The sequence below is a fragment of the Micromys minutus genome, assembly GCF_963924665.1.
Source record: "Micromys minutus genome assembly, chromosome: 13".
Classification (NCBI taxonomy): Eukaryota; Metazoa; Chordata; class Mammalia; order Rodentia; family Muridae; genus Micromys; species Micromys minutus.
The window spans coordinates 14,099,939-14,125,380 of NC_137982.1; the positions used below are offsets into that span (position 1 = coordinate 14,099,939).

General features: G+C 42.7%; 1 protein-coding gene across 1 annotated transcript in view; it reads right to left on the bottom strand.

The window, feature by feature from the left end:
• Positions 1-334: 334 nt before the first annotated feature.
• The window catches only part of NR6A1 (nuclear receptor subfamily 6 group A member 1), a 53,764-nt gene continuing 28,656 nt past the window's right edge, over positions 335-25,442 (bottom strand). The window contains exons 4-9 of the mRNA XM_080927164.1: positions 20,110-20,264; positions 17,776-18,000; positions 16,318-16,572; positions 8,291-8,412; positions 6,589-6,741; positions 335-5,002 (exon numbers count right to left, since the gene is read on the bottom strand). Coding sequence (XP_080783290.1) covers positions 4,914-5,002; positions 6,589-6,741; positions 8,291-8,412; positions 16,318-16,572; positions 17,776-18,000; positions 20,110-20,264 — 999 coding nt within the window. The 3' untranslated portion in view covers positions 335-4,913. The remainder of the gene's footprint in view (positions 5,003-6,588; positions 6,742-8,290; positions 8,413-16,317; positions 16,573-17,775; positions 18,001-20,109; positions 20,265-25,442) is intronic.

Genomic DNA, 25,442 nt, shown 5'->3' on the forward strand with positions numbered 1-25,442 from the left:
TCAACCTTAGCTTCTTCATTTACAAAAAGAGGCAATCGTTCTCAAAACTCATGGTGGTTTAGGTTATGGCACACCAACAGTGCCCGGCAGGCAGCAGGCACTCACTGGCTCCTGAGGTTCAGCAGCACACTGTTTTCTGCCAAGTCCTCAGCAACAGAGATGGGGGTGGTACTGGCTATGAGCAGGAGTCCATGCCTCAGGACACCAGGCCATCCCTCCCCCGAGCCCCAGATAAGCTTCACAGACAGATGGCATGTGCAGAGGATTCACATTTATTGGTTCAAATACAGTACCTAATACTTGCTAAACATGCATTTCATACTAATTGGTCACATTTCCACAGGTAGTCAATTCACAGAACAGGGCCCACTCCTTGCCAGCAGGCAAGTGTGGGAGGTAGCAGAAGGCCTGAACAGCCTGCAGAGCCCGCCAACTATCATTTGGTCATGCAGGGTTGATGGAGCCAGGCTGGCAGGCAGCCCTTGGCCGGCCCTTTGGGAACAAGGGCTCAGAGACATCCATTCATTCGATTCCTACATAGGACTGTGGGAGGACTGGGAGGTAGCCTGAGGTAGGTTCATGATGCACTTGCCATCAGAGTCCCTGAAATCCAAGCTATGGAGCATAGGAACGGGGCAGAGGCCGCTTCCAGCAATGGCTTGCCCCTAGCTGGGCAGGTGGAAAGGACTCCCCAGATACTGCCCAGACATTACAATGCAGCCACAAGCTCCTATCACAGGCCTGGGATGGCAACACAGACAAAAACACAACAGTCGGGTTTCGTTCCCGACAGAAACACGTAAACAGCACGGGAGCTACAGTCTTCTTTTCCCACAGGACTCCTCAGAGAGGAATCGACCAGGATGTCACTCAGAGGTAGTCTTTATTCCCCCCATGGAAATTTGAGTAAAAAACATTATCACCTATTATATTTCGGCTAAAAAAAAAAAAAGATCAGCAAAGAGCAAGAGAACCCTTTGGCTGGCAGGGCTGGTTTCAGGGTTTAGAAGACTAGCTTCCACTAGTAGCACATTTTTCCTGATTTGGAGCAGACCCGAGCCTTTCCCACAGCTTTCATTTGAGCCTACAGCTGATATGCAAGCAAGCTGGGTGTATTTAGGACTGACTGACAGATAAGAAGAGGGTTTGTCCTGGGCAGAGGGTCTAGGCTTCTCATGAACACCAGAGAGCTGTGTGTGTAGGACGGTCAAAAAAAGTCTTGAGGAAGTTGTCAGGGTCTGACTCTCAAGTCCAGGAAAGATGCTACTTGTGGCAGCCAAGAGAGGGCTTTCTGGGGACCCTGTAATTAAATACACATCCCTGAGCTGTGGTCCCAGAAGTGCCTGCTTCAAGGCTGACCAGTTTCCAGCACCTGGTGGGATGATTGCCATTTTTCATCCTAAGAAACAGATAAAACTCTACTTCACAGACACTGTGGAAGGAGAAGGGAGGAGGATGGATGGCGGAGGTGCAGGCATTCCCACAGACCAAGGTGGGGGAGTCAGCTAGTGGGCTTTCTTTTTTTCCTTTTTGTAAGTTTAAAAAAGCAGTAAAGAAAAAACAAAACAAAACAAAACCAAATTTTAGTGGAAGGGCTGGCCTAAAAGGTTGAATTTCTTAAAATTGGAATTAAAAAACAAACATAAAATCCAGCATTCTAAAGTCAGGTGTGTGGAGTGTTCTACACTTCCACTGTTCTAACATCAGGACAGGCAGGTTCTGCCTGCTTCCCTCTACCCGAGAGGCCTGCCTCCTTCACTAGTAGACTGGCCCTGGCACTGGGTGTCTGAAGCCACATGGAGTGTTTTGAGATGAGTGGTAAGAAATTTCTCCAAACTCCAGGTGATACTACCAGTTCACTGTTTGAGACAGGGTCTTGTCGGGAGAGCCGACCCTGGCCTCAAACTTATTTTTTTTTCTTTAAGATTTATTTATTTATTATACATAGGTACACTGTAGCTGTCTTCAGACACACCAGAAGAGGGCATTAGGTCTCATTACAGATGGTTGTGAGCCACCATGTGGTTGGTGGGAATTGAACTCAGAACCTCTGGAAGAGCAGTCAGTGCTCTTAACCACTGAGCCATCTGTTCAGCCCTGGGTGAGACTACTAAACCTTGCAAAGGACACAAATGGCCTGTAAAGGGAGCCAGAGAACAGGAATTACAAAGCTCCAAGACTACATTCCGGCCTTGGGTAAAGAAAGTATACGTAAGAAAAGGAAGGGGGAAACTTGTATGTTTTGGCATAAGGCAAGGAGGTGGGTTCTCCTTCTCCACATGGCTTTGGGGACTATATTTTTTTGTGATGGAAAAATTCTCACTCAAAGTGAGTAGTTTCAGTGGCCTGGATCAGAGGGGACAGGAGAGAGGAATGAGATATGACATGCACAAGTTTTTCCTTCTTCCACTAGCTAAAAGGCTGCCTGTTAACCAAACATTATAGGAAAAAAGGCAAAAAACAAGCATACCAAACCTCCTCCTCCAACCTTTCTCTGTGTCCTTCAAACCAAAATCACAAATACATCTAGTGGCTGACCTAATGTCTCCACGCTGCTAGCTACACTCCTGCCTTCTCCTCATAACACCCGAGTTTGCAATGCAGCACATTTACTTTACCCTGTTTAAAAGAAGCCCATGTCATAAAAGGACTGGGTGCAGAAGACATTAAAGGCGGTCCGCAGGTCAGGCTTCAGCTCGGAACACACAGCCACTTGGCTCAGAGATTCTGCAGGGCTCTTGGCAATGAATGGGCTCTTTGTTCTGTGGAATCTGCTGCAAACATTTGTAAAAATGGATTTGTACAATGGCAACTTGCAGAACCTTTCCCCCACTCTACAAATTAACAACTTGCTCTGTTTAATACTACATGATTGGAGAGACATGTTCTTGTATCATCAGAGCTTTGACATTCAGCACAACAGGTAAAATGCTAATTTGAAAAGCAATTTAAAAACTAACAATTTGACAAATGGAGGTCTAAGCAAGAAAGCTGCCGTGTGCACACAGGCTCTGTCTCTGATCTGTGTCTCTGATTTCTAGCTTGAGGATAGCAGCTGAGAATCTGACCTGGAGCCAAGTAACGTGATCTGGTTGGTTAAATATAAAAATTCAGGCAAACAAGAAAACATTGTGAGCCCAGAAACAGACAAACACACCAAATACATATATCTTCCCACAAACATGTGAAAAACAATCTATCTGGAACTTTCTCGAGAAACACATGTCTCTTAAGTGGCTGGGGAATAAGAAAGAGAAGAAATAATGCTCTGAACTTTGGACACCAAAGGACATATTGTCACTATGCTGGTACCCGTGACATTTCACTGGAGAGAAAACCTGACAAGAGGAGACTGACTACCTAGGGGGCACAGGATGTGGTGGCCTCCTGGGTAAGTTAATAGGCTTTTCTGGGGAAGGTAAATAGTTCCTGACAAAACAGGCTGAAAGAGATCATGTGGGCGAGGCAGTCCCCATCAAGGGATACAAGCCAGGGAGCATCTGTCTGGGGTACTGGTGGTAGGAGCGCCTGGTACAGGCAAAGGGAAAAGCAGCTAAAACAACTCTCAGATAAACCTAGCTGGTCCTGGCCAAAGTCTGGAAGGCAAGAACTGTTCCTAGAACCATGGGGTAGGAGGCAGTAAAGCACAGGGGTCCAGGCTGCATCTGCAGAAGCAGCGGGCAAACCCTTAGGAACATGAGGTAGTTTAAAGCCCCTTCCCCTTCTAGGTGCTTCTGGCTCCATCCCTCCAAACCTTTGTAGGCCAGACTACTGATAATACTTGAAGGAATAGCTGGGCTTCTTTGGGTCTTGGCTTTCTGTTCTATAGCCCTGGCAAACGAATCTCTCATTTTGGAAATAATGGGAAAACTTACAACAAAAATTTAGGAGCAAAGTTTCTGGTCCTTTGTATGGTTTAAAAATGGCAGTTTTGGATTTAGTTCTGGGGATAAGGTGGGTGAGAGCAGGGCTTCCAAAGGAGTCTTTACTCTTTCAGCAGCCTGGCCTTCCCCTACCTTCTGAGGGAAACTCTTTAAAGAACAAATCAGAAATGGCATCAGAATTCAGAACATTTTCCTGCCACCTTTCTAAAGGACTGACAGGAAGTCAAATTCATAAGAGGGAGGGATGGAGTCTGAAGAAGGTAGGCCTTGGTAGATCTGGGTCAGAAAACTAGGCAGCTATGAGCCACAAGGGCGCTGGGAGGCAAGTCTTACAGACTGACTATTGTCAGGACTCTACCTGGATGAAAACTTGACAGCAGCAACCACAGTGTGTGGGGGAGGGGTGCAGCAGAAGGCAGGGCAGAGTTTCTGATGGCAAATCCTCATCAATGTTGAGGATTAAAATCAAAATTGCCTCTCTGACGTCCTACCAGCCATTAGTAAATCTCCCTATACCACTTCGCTCCTTTGCTGTACTTTTACTTAGATGTTTGTGGCTATAAAAAAGGCAGTTTGCTCTCTAACAGACAAGTGTATATCTGCTGAGAAAAATGTGGAAAAGGTAGGGATGGTCATACACCCGTTTTCATTGAGGTAGTTGTCTTTGTCAACATTATGGAAATTCTCACCTAGTCCATCCCACCCTCTCCCTCAAAATACAAAAAACACCTATTTCTAAACAATGACAATACGGTAACATTAAACATCTTCACATTTTGTAAACTGCAAGGAAATGCATCTGCTGCATTCACACAAAAGCATGTGCATCATGTTGAAGGCCATACATTCAACTCTGTCGTGAAATAAATATATAGAAAAATGAGGTTAAAAACAGACAAACAAACAAATTCTTCTTGTGATGGAGGAAGCTGCTCCACAGTCTCCATCTTGGTCTCTGGCTCTTTCCTCTGGAGCCTGTCCTGCGTACCCAAGGCACTGTGGGTGGCCCAAGGAGGTGCAGGGCACAGGTCACTCCTTCACTGTACTTGTCTTGCAGGAGTGCAGCACCACCTTAAAGAGGAGGGGCAGCTGCTCCAGGGGCACATTCACCATCTTGCCTAGGTAAAGGAAAGAGATAGGAATTAGCAGTGGCCAGCAGGGAATGAAAGGCTGTCTTGTCTCCATACAGGCTGCTGGACTGCCTTGGTACAGGATGAGGGGAAAGACAAGTATCAGAAGTACTGAAAAGGCCACAAGGGTTTGATAATGTCAGGGTATACACTTACTCTCCTCTCTGCTACACTTGTTCCGTGCCAGCCAGTTTAATGCATTGTCATATTCAGACTCAATGTTTCTGTCTGCAATTGCCTTTAACCCCCCTCCATTTTACAGCTGAAATGAAGAGGGAGGTCCTACTGAGCTTTTCACAGCTAAAAGACTACAGGAAACTTGTTTCCCATCAACTCTCTAGCATTCTATAGGACATTACTCTTTAAAACAAAGTAAGTGATTAATAAAAGTACTAGGGGAGTGAGGAGAAGAATTACAGGGGCAAATAAATTTGAAAAGTCTGGAGATAAAAAGAGTTTGACAGATTTTTTTTTTCCTGACAAACTTCTCAAAGAAAATACCCCAGGGTATTATATTTTCCCTGATAGGACCTTAGAATTACCTGGAGGGCATTAGAAATACTCATGTCTGGCCTTCACCATGCACCAGTTAAGTCAGAATGTCTGGAGATGCAACCTACTAAACACTATTATTTTCCAGTTAAGTAAGAATGTCTGGAGATGCAACCTACTAAGCACACTATTGCTTACAAGAGCTTTCCAGGTGACTGAAAATGCTGCCGGGTGCAGCCTGCATCTGTTAGACTGCACTGTGGCTCAAGAAACAGAAAAAAATTCTGTCAGACTGACCCGTTTTCCTTTAAAAGTTGTGCTGCTAAATTTTACAGAAAGCAAAAACAAAAACAAACCCAGTCTAAACATCATCCCAGTGAGTGCTGGATAACCAAACCAAGAATCCTCATTAAATGTCATAAAGCAACAACAAAGAGCCAAGGTTATGCACTGAAACAGACTTATTAATTGCCAGGATCTTAGCAGAGGGTGCAAGACCAAAAACACAACACACAGCAACACACAAAATTCCTTTGTAAACACATAAGCTTAAAGGTGCTACTTTATATGGCCCTGGAAAGAGTTTGTGCAAGCCCATGAAATAAAATCTTTAAAAATTGGCATATAATTTACATATAAAATTTATTATCTAAAAGTGTACAGTTCAGGGTCTGAGAGATGGCTCAGCAGTTAGGACCACTGACTGCTCTTCCAGAGGTTCTGAGTTCAATTCCCAGCAACCACATGGTGGCTCACAGCCATCTGTAATAGGTGTGTCTGAAAGAGAGTGACAGTGTACTCACAAAGTAAATAAATAAATCTTAAAAAATTGTTTGAATAAATTATTTCTGAAAAAAAATATATTGTTCAGGACAAAGACTGGAGACACAGCCTGCTTTCTCATCCACGCTACCTGCACACCATAATCGGAGCCTGGGAAATACCAGTTTTTCTTTTCTAGAGACACTGACTTCCTATTACAACAGAACTTATCTAGGGTAGGCATCCCATGAACAGTGCTCATGGCAACCCTTCCCAAGCTTGGAGAAGCAAGGAAGGATGGAAGCCTGGGCCCAGGTTACCTGCGATGTATCGGATCTCGGGCAAGCACATCATCAGATCAGGAAAGCGGTTTGGCTGATGTGTGTATTTATACTCAGTGAAATCCTGACAAATGTACCAATACCGCTTGTTCAGTTGTTCCAGCTGTGAGGCACTGGTCAGACCCCTGATATCTGAAAACAAAAACAAAAAAATCACCTAGGGAATGAGGTGGTGGTGGTGGGAATCATATTTGTAAAAAATGAGACAGTGTTAAATGTGGTCATAACAAAGATTTTTCTTTCTCTAATGTGGAGAAACTAAGATCTGAATAAGGGAAAATAAGACAGAAAAGGAAAAATATGCAAAGGACAGCCCTTAATAAAGGGTATGGTGGCACAAAAGAGGCACCAGCGAGTGTGGAACAAGCGACTAACTCCTTACTCAATAACCCTTCAGAGCATCTTTAAAGCAGAGGTTGTCAGGAGCCTGACATGTATCATCTCCAATGCCTCTGTGTTCTTACTCTTTGGTCTTTATGTACATACCTGAATGTATGTATGTATGCATGTATGTATGTATGTATGTCCATCTAAAGTACAGGAGATGCATAAAGCATTCTGAGTTAAAAGTATACCAAGCCTTTAAGGTCCGGCATACATTTTTCCTCCTCTAAGAAGTTGCTACCAATCTTCTCCCATCTGTGGTACAATTAACATGTTGAGTATTAGTGGCATGTAAATTCTTCAGGGACCCAAGGGCTGGCCTGGCTTTTTTTTTTTTTTCCTCCTTCCCTCAACCCCTGCCTACATCCTTAATACATGGTATAGGGCTTAGCTAGAGAAGGCACAGAGGTCACAGAGGTCACCTGATAAATGCATGATGGTATATAGACAGGAGTAGTAGGTTTATACAGCACTGAAAAATTGAGTGGGGAATAGCGGTAAAAAGGCCTGAGGCTGGAGAGATGGCTCAGTGGTTAGGAGCACTGACTGCTTTTCCAGAGGTCCTGAGTTCAATTCCCAGCAACCACATAGTGGCTCACAACCATCTGTAATGGAATCTGATGCCTCCTTCTGGTGTGTCTGAAGACAGTTGTAGTGTACTCGCATACACAAAATAATTGTTTTTTGTTTGTTTTTATTTTTTAAAAGGAAGGCCTGGAGCTACAGGAATAAAATCACTCAGGTCCACTCTGGGAATAGGGCATTTATATGTTGGCAATGTGCCTACTGGGCAATAAGTCAACTGGGATCCCTAGTGGAAGAGCAGGCTTCATGTGCACATGGAGGTTTGTGTACCACCACTCTTCCCTGGGACATCAGAGCCACGGTCAGCCGTCAACCAGCCTTATCTCCAACAGTCTCATCAGTCACCCTGCTTCTCTTTAGTTGCTGGTAAACTTGTACATATTTTAAATGACGCATGTTCTGTCCTTGGTGTCTGTGTTTAAATGCATTAAAACTGACTAAACAAAGTGAATCCTCTTCCTTCCTCTGTGAGTTATAGAGATTGTGGCATTTAGATTTCAAGAAAAAAAAAAATCTAAGCATTCCTTGCACTGTAGAGTAGCAGGGGGAGTGTAGGCCTTCTAAGACTGATGGTCACATGCTGTAACCGACCTGTGACAGTCCTGGGGGTGGGGCGATGGGGAGTTATGTATGTGATACCGAAGGGCGAGCGCTTACTGGCAAAAATAAATACACAAAACAAACCGATGCTCTTGCCCTACCACCTACTCACCTTGATTCAGGAAGTTAATTGCTTTCATGCATGCATATTCCTCATTGCTGACCTTTAGCTGATGGAACTTGTGATATAGGTAGATGAGTCGTTCAATCACCTCCATCCCTTCATCACTAAATCTAGAGAACAGATACAGGTTTTTACCTTGGATACAAGCAAAGGCCTGGAAGGGCACAAAGATCTTATCTATGATAGGAAAGAAGCTCCACGTGGGGGAGAGGAAACCCACAGAGAAATCCATGCTTTGTATGGCAGCCAGTGTAGATGACGTAAGTTGCTGTTTCCAAGGTCAGACAACCAAGTAAAACCAGGTTCAAATCCAACTGTGCCACAGACAGCTGTGAGATTCTGGGAAAGCCATTTGACCCCTGTAAGCTTTTAGGTCTTCCTTTGCAAAATAATGTTTGCCTGGTTATGCTGACAAGAGCTGAAGGAGATCTGGGGTAGAAATGAGGAATGTGACAATATTAACATACAGCTTTTGTGGAGATGCAGTCTCCAGTATCAATGACAGCTGCCATGGTGACTCTATGAGAGCCTCAGCCACAATGTGGAAAATGCTTCCAATTATGTTCGTTTAGATTCACTGTTTCTAGTAAGGCTGAGATTATATACAAAAAAAAAAAAAAAAAAAAAAAAAAAAAAACCTGGCATTCCTGACTTCAGCTCAAGGTAGGAAACACTTGCTGAGTCTTTATATCACAAGAGGCTTTGTGCTGGGTACCTTCTGTGCATTCTCAACCCTAAGAGCTGAGTGAAACAATCACTACCAACATACAGCTGAGAAACTCAAGTTTAACATGGAGAGAGGACTGGCTGGTGGGATGAGAACTGGGACTAGCTTCCCAGGGCACTTCTAGTACCCAGGGTAGTTGGGTCATGCAGAGCAGACAGGCTTCTTGAACTATTTACACATGACTTCTTGCCTGATGACTTCGTACGTGTACATAGGTAATACAACAGGTATATAAATCTAACACTAAACCACAGTGGAATTCATCTTATTTCTACTCTTTTTATGTTTTGGTGTTGGTGGGGCTGTGTGTGTGTGTGTGTGTGTGTGTGTGTGTGTGTGTGTGTGTGTGTGTGTGTAAGAGATACATATAGAGCCAGAGGTTGACACTGTGCATTTCACTAGTAGTCTGCACCTTATTTTTTTTAGGGATACCAGTCTTTAATTGAATTCCAGATCTCATTAATTTGGCTACACTGGCTATCAAGCTGTGAGGACTTGCCTGTCTCTGCTCCCATCCAGTGCTGCAGCTACAGACATTCCCAGGTTTTCACAGATAACTGAACTAGGGGTCCTCATACTATAAGTACTTTACCTATTAAGTGCTTTTCTCCAGTCCTAATACATTTAAGACAAGTCTTTGGCATGTGATTTTATCATTTATTAAAGATAAAATCGATTTTGAATACAAATGAGAGAGATATGCTTGTTATTTTTTTTTAATGAAGAATTAAATTTGTTCTGTGTAGTTGACATGGCTGGACATATACCAACGTTTTCAGAGTTAAACCATTTTTTTTTAAAAAAAGATTTATTTATTTATTTATTTATACCAACGTTTTCAGAGTTAAACCATTAAAAAAAAGATTTATTTATTTATTTATTTACTTACTTATTTACCTATTTATTTATTTATTTATTTATCTATCTATCTATCTATTTATTTATTTATTTATTTATTTATTTATGGTTGTGAGCCACCATGTGGTTGCTGGGAATTGAACTCAGGACATGGCTGGACATATACCAACGTTTTCAGAGTTAAACCATTTTTTTAAAAAAAGATTTGTTTGTTTGTTTGTTTGTTTGTTTATTTATTTATTTATGATTGTAAGCCACCATGTGGTTGCTGGGAATTGAACTCAGGACCTCTGGAAGAGCAGCCAGTGTTCTTAACCACTGGGCCATCTCTCCAGCCCCCCCACCCCCTTTGAGACCAAGTTTCTAGACCCTGGCTGGCCTAGAACTCACTACATAAAACAAGATGGCCTCAAATTTAGAGACCTGCCCTTCTCCGTCTCCTGAGTTTGGGGATTAAACGAATATTCTACCACCTCTGGCTTACTTGATATCTTGGTCTTTTAACCATCAATGGTTTGGGCATGAAGTGGCAGAAGCATATACAGGGTTATTTCAGAAATTGCTAAAAATAATTGTGCCCTAATCCCAAGAAAAAAATCATTTAACAATTTTTCAAAATTAGTTTCAAGTCAGAAACTCAAACAGCAAACTTTTTTTTTTTTTTTTTTTTTAAAATAGGGTCTCATACAGGCCAAGCTAGGTTTGATCTTGGTATGCAGTGGAGATAATCTTCAGACCCTCAGTTCTTCTGACTCTATCTTCCAAATGCTAGGGTTTCAAGACATCTGGCTAAAATCAGACTTGACATAATCTAAAAACGCCAATTTAATAAAAACAATGAGGAATGGTGATAGGATGATATTCAGTCTTTTCATTTCCCATAATTAAATCATCTTGTTTCTAGAAGAGCAAAAACCCTAATAACTTGGAATCTAAGCTAAGGTATCTCTGGCAATTTTTATGTATGAGGGCACGTGCTGTCCAATGAGTGCTTGGAACCAAGGCAGCAGGGAAGCTCTGAGCAACATGCTCATGTGTTCCCGCAGGCACCATGTTCACAGAAGACACTGAGGACACACAGTGAGTTTGATTGTGAATGAATGTCTCCTTGTTGAAGGTTTTAAAATCTTTTAGTAATGCCTTTACATTCGGTTACACAGCCTCAGGCAGGGTTGTGACAAACAGTTTAAGAATCTAGCAGTCAGGACCAAATCTGACCACACTTTCTACTTTGGGCTAGAAAATGAGCATCCTGGGGACAGAGCATGTTTAGGTAAAGAGGCGCCAGACAGTTGTGATGGCTAGTTCAAGTTCCTCACTGTTCTAGCCCAGTGGCCTTTATAACTTTATTACTACTGTCCCAGACTGATTAATAACATATTCATATTGAGTATCTACTCTAAAACGCTTGCCAACCATTCTACTACATGTTGAATGCTGGCTACTTTTAGCATTATATATATATCCTTTCTCCCAATTAAAACAAAGTATATTAATCAAAATTTCCTTTGTTCCTGTGTGGGAATGAAGACTCAGAGCAGCCGCAGACTGTGCTCCTGACATAAAGACCCTTTCACAGGCATTCTTACTTTCCTGATAACTTGTGAGATGAACCACATCCTCTGCATTAGGATAAGAAGAGGTGACTCTCCCAAAGTAACATAGTAAGAGTGAGCCAGGCGTTTGAATGCCAAGCACAGGGGCTTTCCTAGTGCTGTACTATCTACCCCAACCCCGCCAAGTTCTTACGTGCTACCTGGGAAAGGCTGCCACATTCTATCTCAAGAGAAACCGTAATAGCATCTCATCCTGGGGCTTGGCCCTAGGAGGTGCCAGGCACTTCTGTGCCACTTGCTTGATGATGAATCTTGTAGGAAGTAGTGTGTCTAGGGGTGAAGACCACTCCTTATAATAGTACTTGCTGGCTACTTAAGTTGTTGAGAGAGAAAAGGGGTTTACTGCCGATTCCCTATACTATCTGCATGGAGTAGTAGGGTGGGGACAAGCTAAGGTGGAGCATAACAAAGAAGGCGGGGAGAATGATGTTGACGTCTGTCTGGTAGCCGAGCGATGCAGCACAAATGACAATGTTCTGTCCCTTCGTCAGCAAGCTCTCACTCCACGTGCTGACTATTGCACGGTAGGATCTGCAGGTGTGTGGCTATCATCCAGATCCTGAGCTGGCAGTGCCAAACCTGTCCCTGGCTATCTTGACTTAGGGGACACTAAGAAGTTCTCAAGTGTTTGGACCTGTATATATATGTGCCCAAGATCTGTTCTTTCTCTTGGGAATAGTACACCCCTCTTTTCCAAATATCTTACAAGAAGCAGCCATCATAGTACCTTGGCAGTGGTTAGGGTTGGCAGTCAGCCCAGCAGTCCCCACTCAGTCTCCACAGCTTGGCTGCAAAGCTTTCCTCCACACCCGCATCCCACCCTTTGATAAACAAAGTTGTTCTCTGTTCCATGGGCCTGCTTTCTCTTCCAGCCGTTCCTCCTCCACATCTGCCCACTCCACATTTCTGATGCCCCTGTATTCCCTGTCTACAAATTATCAGCATTCAAAGCCATAAAGCCAGACAAACACACCCATTCTTCTCCTAGGTGCCTATCACACAAGCATTCTAGGACAAGGAAAACATTCCTGCCAGGATCCCCCAAACCACTGGACCATTCAGTCAGCAATCGAAGTTGACACTATGTAAGTTATATCCTGCTCAGGGCAGAGAGGACCAGCTCTCTTTCCTATTCATCTGAACGTACCCTCCCCAGCAGCAGTCATCAGCAACAGTCTTTAAGGAACTGCCCTCTGGTGCCACATACAAGTCAGATTACAGCTCGACAACACATTCTAGAAAGTCATTCCTCCAAGAACCTCATGTAGCATAATGGTGGAGAGCTCCAGCTTTGGAGCACAACAGACCTGTGTAACAGGTCTTAGCTTCATCTTTTCTCCCTTTGTAGCCTTACATTTTCTTCTCTCTGAAACTCAAGGCTTATATATCTACCAATCTCATAGGATGGTGGCAAGGACTCAACAGTAATATAAGTAAAACAATAATAAAATTGGTGTAACAAACCCTGTTGGTTGTTATACACTCTCAGTGTCTCTACTGTTGTCATTCTTCTGTAAAAAGGAGCAAAAATAGTGTTTCCCCAGCTGGAGAACTAGTCAAAAGTGCCCATTAAAGTCCATCTAACTCAAAGCATCCTCTCCAGGGAGTGAAAGGGTGTTGATTAGGGCTAGGAGCAGTCACTGGCTGGTGCTACAATCTGCTTTAAATCACATTTGTCCACCTCTGTTTCTGATAACAGTCTGATGAGGAATAGGCACCATAAACTTGATTCAGTATTGAGAAGAGAAAAGGAGCTGGTCATGCATCATCCGGAAAGCCTTTTCCTGACAGCAGGCACTCACACTCAGGAGCTGGGAAGAAGCAAAGGCTGCCTGGGGGAGTGGGAGTAGTACAGCAAAGTAGGAAAGAGCTATGGCCAATTAGACTCCTTACCCTGGAATTCTAGCAGAATGGGGATGCTTGGCAGTGATTAACCTAACCCCAGAGGTTCAACTCCCAGATCTGATGACCTGGTTCTTCCTGCACGCAACTCAAGACTTCAAGACACCTGAGCCAACACAGAATGGCTTATCTCCCACTATGTTCTTCCCAGAGGCTTCATCCTAGCTAAGACACCTTGGGCCCACAACTTTCCTTACTCACAGATCCTGCTGAAGCCACATCACTGATCCCTAGTTTGGTGCTGCCCTCTCTTCCCAAGTCATTGCTGTGTCATCTTGCCTTGTTTTCCTCTCCATGGATACAGAGTAGCCTCTCACTCAGTCATGCTCTAGTCTTGCCCACACCAAATGCAACCTGTCCAACACATCAAATCCAAAGTCTTTTCTTCTTATTAAAAAACAAAAAACCAAACCGGGTGGTGATGTACATCTTTAATCCTAATACTCAGGAGGCAGGGGCAGGAAGGAGTATCTCTGTGAGTTTGAGGCAGCCTGGGCTGCAGTGGGAGTTCCAGGACAATCAATCGGCTACACAGAGAAACCCTGTCTCAAAAGACAAACAAACAAACGAACAACAAAAACAACCCCAAACAACCACCACCAACACCACCATCACCATCCAAAATTTCATACAGTCTACATGGGCCTCAAACTCACAGTCTTCCTATCTCCATTTCTAAAAGTGCTGGCATTACATGTGTGCATGTTTTCAAGTGCACCTCTGTGAACTGCTTTGTCTGTCTCCATTCATTTTTCTTCCCTCAGTTTTCTTTGTCTTATATCCTAATACTCAGGACTGATTTTGGAGCCTTACACATACGGTCACCTAAGATTATTTCTAGGTGACCCTTCCTTCCTTCCTTCATTCCTTCCTTCCTTCCTTCCTTCCTTCCTTCTTTCCTTCCTTCCTTCCACCACACTCAGCTCTTACTGAAGTTCTTTTAGTCTCCTACCTTCACATTGCCCTCTATACTGTACTTAGAAAATTCTCACTTCAAAACGTAGCTCAAATGTCTGTTCTTGTGGTCGGCCAAGTATGAGAAGTACAGCCCTCTTTACTTAGTCAGTGTTTGACTAGTCCTTACACCCTCTGAAATCTATTCAATATGACCTTGTATTATAGATTTTATCTGCTACTAAAATAAGAATTGGCATTTAAAGCTTGTCTAAGCTAGGTGTGGTGCTCAGAAGATTGAGGCAGGAGAATTCTAAGTTTGAAGTCTGCTTGGGAAATTTAGTGAGAACTTATCTCAAAATAAATGAGAAGGGGTTGGGGATATCATCTCAGTGGGTGAACACTTAGATAGTGCTTGTAAGATCCTGGGTTTAAATCTATGGAACTAGACATTAAGGGAGGGAAAGGAGGAGAGAAAAAGGAATGAAAGACAGACACTTCATCTACATAGTCTGTGTTCCTAGAAGCCTTGCCCCTAATAACTCCCAATACATGTAATGTGGGCAGAGTATGTGCCTGGAAAACTGTTCATGCTTCAGGGAGCAGAACTCAAGAGGTTGATTATTCTTCTTCCTCCTCCTCCTCCTCCACCACCACCACCACCACCACCACCACCACCACCACCACCACCACCACTACTACTACTACTACTACCACCACCACTACCACTACTACTACTACAGGAAGTCAGTCCCAGGAAGAGCTAGTAGATCCCAGGCAAATAGGGAGTCTGGGCTCTCTGAGGCCAAATCTACTAACTAACTATATCACAGCAAGCTTACTGTTATCCAAACAGCCCTTCAATCCAAAGTTATGAGCTAAAGCCAGAAATCTGACAGAAACAATGAATTAGAGGCTATGCCAGGAATAGGTCATCTGTTTATAAGACAAATGTCAGGTAGTGCATCCTAAAGACAGCAAGCAAGGCAACGCTTGAAAAGCAAAGGAGAGAGCCGGTTCCCAGAGTCCCACTCTGCTGTGCACAGAGCTCTTAAAGGCCTTGAAGCTCTGCTCTGTCCTTAAGTGTTGGCCTTGCTTTCATGTAATATATAGGATGGTGGGAACTGATGCACCCCAACCTAAGACAATTATAGAAGCTGGTACCCTATCTTCTCCATATCTCATTTATCCTTGTTTTGGGTACCTTTAATTCATGTAACTTCTATTATTTAAACTGTCCAAAAGAGGTGGTTTATTGAACTGCTTATTTAGATGTGAATTAAGCTATGACATTTTGTATGAATAAGTTAATAAACCATGGAAGCTATTGAAAGGAGGATCAGAAATTAAGGGTCTCATCTGTCCTAGACCTTCAAAGAAAGTGAGTAAAGTAGGTATTTGGACAGGTCATGGAAACAGCACGGAGGAAAGGAGCTGTTCTAGAGAAGGAAGTTGGAGGATGTTGGTCAGCTAGAAGAGAACCTTAAGGCACATAAGAGCCAGGAGCCTGCTTAGCTCAGTCCCAAGCTCTTAACATCATCTCACTGCACCTCAGGCACCACAACAGAGCCTAAGACGTCAGCAGGCTGTGTGGGGTTGGGAAACTTCACCTTTGTCGTCCTAAACAAGTACATGACACCTATACTGCCATAAGTTGTGGAAAGAACTGGTAATGTAAAGCTGCCTACAACTGATACCAAGATGACTCCCGGGTTCCTTAAGGAGAAATTTAGGTTTTGTTTTTCCTAGATATACCATCTTACTAATCTGGATAGTAAGCTTAGTGCTCTGCCAGTCTGGCGGTACAGCACTTATTTGCCATAACTGCTCGCTTTGTGGGAGAGGGACTTTTACTGTACCACAGTCTATCCATTTAGAGCCTGTGACTGGGTGACAACACAAAGCTAGGATGTGACAGGGACTTAATGCTCCTCCTTTGGAGGCTGGGCAGCCTTGCCTCACAGAGAGGATGATGGCTTGGTTGCCTTCGGAGAGCCTCCCCAGTCATCAGCTCTCACCTGTGTAGTTCTTCATCAGAGGGTGAGTACTTGGCAGTGACATCAGCCAGCTCCCCAAAGATCTGCTTGCTGTAAACTGTGAGGGAGGAGAGCAGGATTAGCTCCTGCCATGTAGAGCTCAAGAGGCACGTGTAATCCTTGATTGAGAGCTCACAGAAGAATGGCAGCTTCTTGATCCAGGCAATCTGCCTAAAGAGCAACTCGTCAGCCAGGCGGCAAAGCAGAGCAAACAGTTCTGCCTGTGTCACAGCATACCTGGGGGCAGGAACAGGACAGAGTCACTTCCTTCAGCCAGAGAATGAGGCTAGGAGCACAGGAGAGGGCATCCCTTAGTAGTAGGCCTCTTGTCCTCGACCACAGATCTCCAGTTTTACTTCTTATACAGGGGCAGGGTTGAAGCCAGCAAAAAGCTAAGGTGGGGTGGGGAGAGGGCCCAGTGAGATGATCTGGTGAGAAGAGGTTGCTGAGGGAAAAGGGGAATTATGAGGGAACATTACTCTTAATGGTGGTGTTCTCTGATGTTTCAAACCTTAGAAGAAATTCTTACTCTTTCCTGTTCTAATTTTGGCAATGAAAACTTCAATCAATGGGGGTGGGTTTGGAGCATACCCAGTATAAGGAACAACACCTACACATGCAGGAAAACAGAAACAAAACCTAGAGCCAAACAAGCCCAGGGGCCAGAGGCAGAGGAGATTCTGAGAACAGAGACATTCAGAAGCCTGTTCTCACTGTGCCCCCTGGTGGTGACAGTTCAGGAACCAGAGTTGCTCAGCCTTTCCTATAAGCTATTTCTCTAGCCCAAGGTGGGTCTCTGAGTCTCATCTTCATTCTTCTCAAGGTCCATGGTCCCTTGTCATCCTCTTCCTCATACACTACATAAAAGCTTTAAGTCTCCTCTTCTGAAAATGGAGCCTAGCTTAAGATCTCAGGATACCCTCTGGGAGGCATTAGATTAAGATTTTAGCAAGCCATGTTTTCTACCCAAGAAATACTGGGTACAACAAGGAGTGGCCCAGATGGCTAACTCCACAACACTCAAGTAGAACTAAATGTAAACTGAGATCTCTTCTACACGTATTTAGGCCCATACCAGAGGCTACCATGCACCATTGGTTATTTATGGACCTGTTGGCTAGGGACCTAGACAGGTTAAAACCAGTTAGGGCTGGCTTGAATGATTGAAAAACCCTAGGCCTGATGTAGAGCCTGATTTTGTGCCAGAAAGTGCAAAGAGCAAACATTCCAGGGCTTGGTTTACCTAAACCCAATGAGAAACAAAGGCTCTGATATATACCAGATTCACAGGAACTGAAAAGTAACCTGAATCTTCTGAGAAAATACGATTAAGAAAACATGAGGGACCAATGCCTTCAGTGACAAGGCTGGGGATACAACTGATGCATGGTAAGGACATTCTGAGACTTCAAGGGGCCAAACAGGACAGAATTCACTCACCCATCTTCAATCAACATGGGTGTGCCCAGCGGCTCCAGGTCTTCCGCTGACATCAGCTGATGAATCAGACTGTAGGACTGAGGGTCCAGGCTTCGAGCTTGTGGGGGCAAAAGTGGTGAGTGGCCAGAATAGCTAAAAAGGTGTGGTATGTATTGATAATGTGGAGGCACCGACATCCCCATGTACTGATCCCTGAATGTCATGAATCCATTTAGTTCCACAGACCTGCAGGAGAGAAAAACTTCCTATCAGGAAAAGCCATGGCAGGTTGAATACCTGCTCAAAGAAGGTAACTCAGAGATGAGTTGCTCTCTGATCATGAAGTCTGAAAATAATCAAGGTATGGGACAGAATTAATGGTTACATACATGTCTACGCTATTAAATTCCACCCATGAGACACGGATTCTGTGTAGGCCCACTAATGTGACCAGCTGAATAGGGGGATATGAGTAACTATGGACAGGATTGGATTAAGTCTTTGTACTGATATCACACCTAGCACCTTGCTCATGTTAGGCAGGTGCTTGGCTACTGGGCTATATCCTAGCCCTCTTCTAACATATCTTGAGACAAGGTCTCACTAAGTTAGAGGGCTAACCTTGAATTTACTCTGTATCTCAGGAGCCTTGGCCTCCTAGATAGCTGCGACAACAGGACTTCATCCCAAGGCCAGCTTTGAGCAGTTTTAATATATACTAATAATCTATGGTGACAAAAATGTGTGCTTTTATTGTTGTTCAGGTAAACAACGGCATAGGACAGGCTAAGTGGACTTAATTAGTCTAAAGCCCTGAGGTCCATAAGTCCCTAACTATTACAAAGAAAGAACAGGGATGCAACTGAATAGAATAAAAAGCTCTAGTTAAATCTGAAGATTGTTTCCTGCTTCCTCTCCTTTGGAGAAATGGATCCATTTTCCCAATTAACTGTAAAAATTACATCTATACATATGTGTATATACATGTGTAAGAGTGCATGAGTGAGAGAGGACAACTACTGGGAATTCTCTTCTTCCACCATGTGAGTCCTGGGTTGTCAGGATGCACAGCAGGTGCCTTTATTTGAAGAACTGTCTCACCAGCCCATTGCTAATTAACATTTTAAAAATCATTTAGCTTTCCTGGACTTATCTCCTACAGCCGAGTTTGGCAAACTGCAGCCTACAGGCCAGATCTAGCCCAGCACCTGTTTTCGGTGAGTCGAGCTTTACTTGAAGAAAGCTACCCTCGCTGCTTTAGACAGGGCATGTGCTGTGCTGCTTGGGAGCTGGGACCCAGGCCAGCTTAAACGTCTAAGATAATAACTATATGACCTTTCACATTTCTATTTATTTGTTTGTTTGCAAACAGGCTCTATGTAGCCCTGCCTGTCTGGGAATGACCTTTTTAAAAAAGAAAATTTCTTTCTTTTATCATTTGTGTATGTGCTTGTGCACATGTGTGTAGGCCTGGCGTTGACATCGAGTATCTTTCTCAGCTGCTCTCCACCTTATGTTAGAGCACACAGGGTCTAAGGGGACGAAGCTTACCAACCGATTCAGCCGAGTTAACTAGCCAGTGAGCCCTGGTGATCTTCCTGGTTCTAGTGCTGAGTGGAGACAGCGTCCATTTGTTCCTCACAGCATCTAGCTTTCGTGTGGGGACTGACTGGGGATCGAACTTAGGGCCTCACACTTGCAGATCAACTACTTTACCAACTGAGCTATCTCCACAGGCCCTATCCTGTGATATTGTACTTATTTGTGTATATGAGTGCTCTGTCTGCATGCTTTGTTTGCATGCCAGGAGAGGTCATGATAGTTGTTAGCTAACATGTGGTTGTTGGTAACTGAACTCATGAGAAGTAGAGAGCAGTCAGTGCTCTTAACTTTTGAGTCATCTCTCTAGTCCCCTACTCTGTGACATTTCATGAAAATATCTGTTAATTCTTGTCTTATATGAAAGATTTCTGGAGTAAGGCGCCCTTCCATGGTAGCTCAAAGCTATACTTACAACTATTAGCTAACTTAAGAAAGCATGATTGCCTCAAGAAGCTTAATCTTGAATTCCCCAATAACACCAACTCTGGTAAGTCAGAAAAACTGTAACTCAGTTCAACAGTTTGTTAAAATGTTAGTGATAAATGAAGTGGGAATGCACAGCAGTGGCACTTAGCAGTCTGCAAAAGAGGTAGCTGATGTTTTGTTTTGGTCAACCTGCCCTTGCACTATCCTGTTCCCAAAGAGCCTGAGGGCCCAAGGGCCTGAAAGCTGAGACAGCTGGGCAGAGGAGCACTAGCAGTTCTTTGGAGGATTACTCATTGGATGATGATTCTAGGTTTGCTTTTAGCTCACCTGGATGACAGCGTGGAGCCTGGTGAGGGCTGGTTGCTCTCTGAAACCCTGTTCCCAGGGGAACTGTGGTCACTGTCACCATGGTTGCTCCAGTGATTGGCTTCTTCTTCAAACTCCTGTCCAGACATGATTCTTTCAATCTCTTCTTCTGATATCTTTGATAAGAAATGGATGCATGTTAGCTTTGGTGCCACAAATACCTTCTGTTCTCTCTCAGAGTTTATATTCAAGGTCTCTCATGATGTTTAGATGCCTTTGGATATGCACAGTATATCTGGACACAATTTAGAACCATGGTTTATCACTACTTTCCCCTTGGCCATTTACTTTACCTTCAAGTCACTTTTGAGTCTTCATTTTCCTAACTGAAACTCCATTTCAATGACAATCTCCTACTCGGCAGACCCAATAGTAAGTATTCCCTCCTTTGTGAAGTTATCTACTGTTATTTACCTGCCCATAATTATGTGAATTCTGAGAAAGGAAGTACAGTATTGTGGTTAATGGTATAAATTTGGGAGGCAGACTTGTGATGAAATCCAGAGTATACCTCTTGTAGCACAACCTTGGGAAAGTTACTGAATTATCTGAAGCTAAGTACCTCCATTTCTGTAGTAGGTAGAACAAAAGAACTACCTCATTTGATTCTTGTGAGGATTAATCAAATCAGATACTTATAAGGGGACCTAGCAAGAGTAGCAACTATGGAAGTACTGGGAGTTACAATAGCATCTTTTTTGGGTTGCTTTTCTTTTGAAAAATGGTCTTGTTACACTGCCCCAGGCTGGTCTTACATTCCTAGATTCAAGCAGTCTTTCTGCTTTATTCTTCTAAGTAGTTAAGACTATAGAGATGTGTGTCTCCATACTGAGCTGTCATTGTTATAGAACACTTACAGTAACACATCCCAAAAACATCCTCTGTAGTACTTAAGACAACAATAGGACCTAGAAAAGAAGTAGTACTCAATAAATAGATATTGAGTAAGTGTTTATTTGTTAAACACTGATATGTACTTTCATATAGATTTTTAAAAAGAAAGATATCCCCAAGTTTATTAAGTAAAACTTGACAAAATCACAGCTTACTGTGTACCTAGAACTGACCAGGGGTATGAGGAAGGAATAGAAATATGTTAGTAATCAATCCAGTACTGTACAGAGAACAAATTATCTTTGATACAGTTTCTAACCTAGGGTTGAGGCCTAACTGGTCACAGCCAACACAGCAAAGTTCTACAGAGGAGGAGCCAGAGGAATTTTTATATGTTGTTTCTATGGAAACCGCAAAGGCCATTTTCTCCCAGGTCTGTCTGGCTCAAACTTGCATATTTATTTGCTCTAGTAGTGTCTGAGAAAACCCTTAACTATTATGATCATAAACAGAAGCTTCTAGAACTCTACACTAGCAGGACCAGTGAGAGGGCTCAGCAGGTAAAGGTGCAAGCCTGAGGACTTGAGTTCGACCCCTAGAGCCCATATAAAGGTGGAAGGAGAGGTCAGACTCCATAAAGTTGTCCTTGAACCTCCAACAATGAATTATGGCACTAGTGTGCTTATATACACACATCACACATGTGAGCATACATGGCACACATATGTAAGTACATACACAATAATAATAAAAGGTTTTTATTTTTAATTTTTTAAAAAGAACCAAGTGTGAATGAGACTACAGGGCAGAAAAATTTAACTAGTAGATAAACAAAGGAGGTGGTCTGAAACTGTTTGGTGTATACATTGAAATGGAAATGTATACAATGACATTTTCTGATAATTAAGTTATAAATACATAAAAAACAAACTCCAGTTTTTATTTTAAGGATGCTTAGTACTCTGAAGTCCCTGTAGCCTGACTAGTGGTGACAGCAAGTTAAAGACTGGCTGGGTAAACGAGCAAACCCATGGTGGCACTTTCCAGCTAGGAGTCGGACCATCTTTCCCCTGTAAACCCATGGGACAAGACTGAGGGCAACCAGATACACTGACAACATGGAGGACAGACTTGCTGGGAATGCTTAACCTGGGTTCAGACTTCGTTTGCTATTTCCCAGATAGATGCTACTGGGCAAGTCCAGTTAGTCAAGCTCTGTGTTTCAGTTTCAGGCAGATATTACTCTTTTGTAGCTCACAGCTGTTACGTTGGAGCTAGAGCAAAGAAGTATGCAGGTCAAAATCAGACAGACTTGGAAGTTAACTCAAGATGAAGTAATAAAATATGACACAAAATATTTTTCAATAAAATAAAAACTCCATCTCTCTTTGCCTTTATTAAGAATAGATAAACACAAGCTGGGCACATGCACACACCTTTAACCCCAGCACTCAGAAGACAGAGGTAGGAGGACCCAATTGAGAACTTATAAATCACAGCTCTAACACTTCATTAATAAATAGGGAAAACAAAACAAAACAATATGTTCAGTATAAAAAACAAACACAGCAGCAAATGAAATGGCTTTTCTGAGCATTGGTGTCTCAGCGCCAAAAGCAACAGTTTACACTTCTATGACCTGAACATCCCCCCTGGCAGAGCAGAATACTTATACAGCACTAAGAATGCATTAGGTGCTTCCAGAGCACCTTAATATAGTTCCTCGTGTTGTGGTGACGCCAACCATACAATTATTTTTGCTGCTTCTTTATAACTGTAACTTTGCTACTATTATAAGTTATAATGCAAATATCTGTTTTTTCTAATGGTCGTAATTGACCCTTGTGAAAGGGTTGTTCAACCCTCCCAAAGGGGTCACAACTATACTAGAGGGTTTTTCTTTTTCATTGCAAAAATATTTAAGAATTTTCCTCAGTAGATGATCTATTACACCTAAATATGAAAAGAATGAATACAGGTCAGATATGAAAGACCCAAAGCAACCAAAAAGACTCCAAGCAGCCAGGATAATCTTAAGAAAGACTAATGAAGCTGAAGGCTATACACTTCCTGGTTTTTATTTATTTATTTATTTATTTATTTATTTATTTATTTATTTATTTATTTATTTATTTATTTATTGTATATAAGTACACTACAACTGTCTTCATACATACAGAAGAGGGCATCAGAGCTTATTACAGATGGCTGTGAGCCACCATGTGGTTGCTGGGATTTGAACTCTGGACCTCCGGAAGAGCATTCAGTGCTTTTAACCACTGAGTCATCTCTCCAGCCCCCACTTCCTGGTTTTAAAGCATACTTCAGAGCTACAGTAAACAAAACACTGTGGTACAGATTTACACCTCAAAAAACTATATTTACAAGTATATGGTCAAATGATATTCTGCAAAGGCACAGGACTACACAGTAGGGAAAGAATAATTTCTTCAATTTACAGTGCCAGGCAGCTCTTGCTTTCTTGTGCTAGCTCTGTCCTCTTGCCCCTTCTCCCCCCCACCCCCATCTCTCTATGTGCTCATGGCCAGCTTCTCCTTTCTCTCTCTCTCTCTCTCTCTCTCTCTCTCTCTCTCTCTCTCTCTCCATGACCTGAATAAACTTTATTCTATACTATAAAACAACAACAACAAAACAAAGAAAACCATTGCCAGGCAAACAGCAGTTACATGTATATAGGCAGGAGTAAAAAAGGAAAAAGAGACCGACAGCTCTTGTTTATTAAATGAAGGACTGAAACTGTAAATTTCCTAGGAAAACAGAAGAAAACCCTTTCAAGGTTGGTGTTGGGAACAATTTCATGGATAAGACATCAAAAGCCCAGGGGCTGGAGAGATGGCTCAGGGGTTAAGTGTTAAAAGCACTGACTGTTCTTTAAAAGATCCAGAGTCCAATTCCCAGCAACCACAAGGTGGTTCACAACCATCTATAGGAAGATCTGATGTCCTCTTCAGGCAGGCGGATGTATGTGAAGCAGAGCACTCATACATTAAATAAATAAATTAATTAAAAAAAAAAAAAGACATCAAAAGCCCAGGCAACAAAAGCAAAACTAGAGAAGCAGGACTGTGCCCAAGCTTCTGCACAGCCAACAATCAGCCCTTGACAGGCAGCCTGTGCAAGCAGAAGAAAGGAGCCAGCATCCACAGAATGGTGAATTCAACAGGTAGTTTTTAGTCATGCAAGATGAAAAAACTCCAGTCTACTGGGCAGAGTTACAGACACTGATATTAAAAAATTAAGAGAGCTCAACAAGTATAGTGTTTGCTGTGCAAGTAAGAGGTATGAATTTAGATTTCAATATCCACAGGAAAGCCAGGTGGAGTGACGTGTGCTTATAATCTTAGTGCAGGTGCATGCTGGGGCTCTCTGGGTCAGGCAGTCTAACAGCAATAGCAAGCTCAAGGTTTAGTGAAAGACCTTGTCTCAGAAATAAGGCAGTGAAGCAAATAAAGATATCTCAAATTCAACATCTGCCCTATACAAGTGCCTACATGAATGATAGCACCTCCACCATACACTTAACACACACACACACACACACACACACACACACACACACACACACACCACATATGTAAGCAATCACATGTTGTTTTTAGTATAGAGTAAAATAAATACATTTTCAAGAGATAAGTAACAGGCATAAAATGTAACTAACAAGATAAAAAACAGCAGGAAATTTCCCATGTATCAGTACATATCTCTGGATTCTTGTCTTCACTTGTTTATACTTAACTGGAGAAATTCTAATTTTCTTATGAACTATCTCTTGGTTCTCCTCCCCCTGCCTGACCTGTGCTCATTGTCCTACTTACTTCAAACTATTACCTGTATCTCTTTGAATATGTGTATCTCTCTGCAAATCCATTTTAAACCATTCCTATAAGTATTTTTTTTTTCTAAAATGTAAAGCTCTATAGGATACTCCCCTTTATTTGCAAAAGTGACTGCTTCTTGGTACACAGCAAAAATTTGCAAAACTGATCCCAGCTCTTCATATGTTTGGGGATTCACTTGATAGGTTCGCCATTAAATATATCCAATTTCCTTAACTCATGAGGTTCTTCTGCTGGTAAGTAAGAACAGGAAGTGTAGGCTGGTCCCACAAAAGCTTTACTTAGGAGACATAGTAAAGACAGTTCTCTCTAGAGAACCGACTGAAATTCAAGGACTCTGCCTCATTTGCAGCCACTCTACTACATGTGCCTGACAGTCCAGTTTCACTGAACTACCTTTGTGGTTCTGTCAGGAGCTGTCTGTGGGTCATTTCAGTCCATTCTCTCTGGTTTTGATAAACCTTGCTTCTTAACACACCTACTTCTTCCTTTCCCTTCAAGAATCAGTTCAAAAGTACCTTAAGGAGCCATTTCCTAAGTGTTTCCAGCCTCCAAAAGGAACAGCCGTTTCCCTGGCATCTTCTTTTAGCTCTCATTGTACCT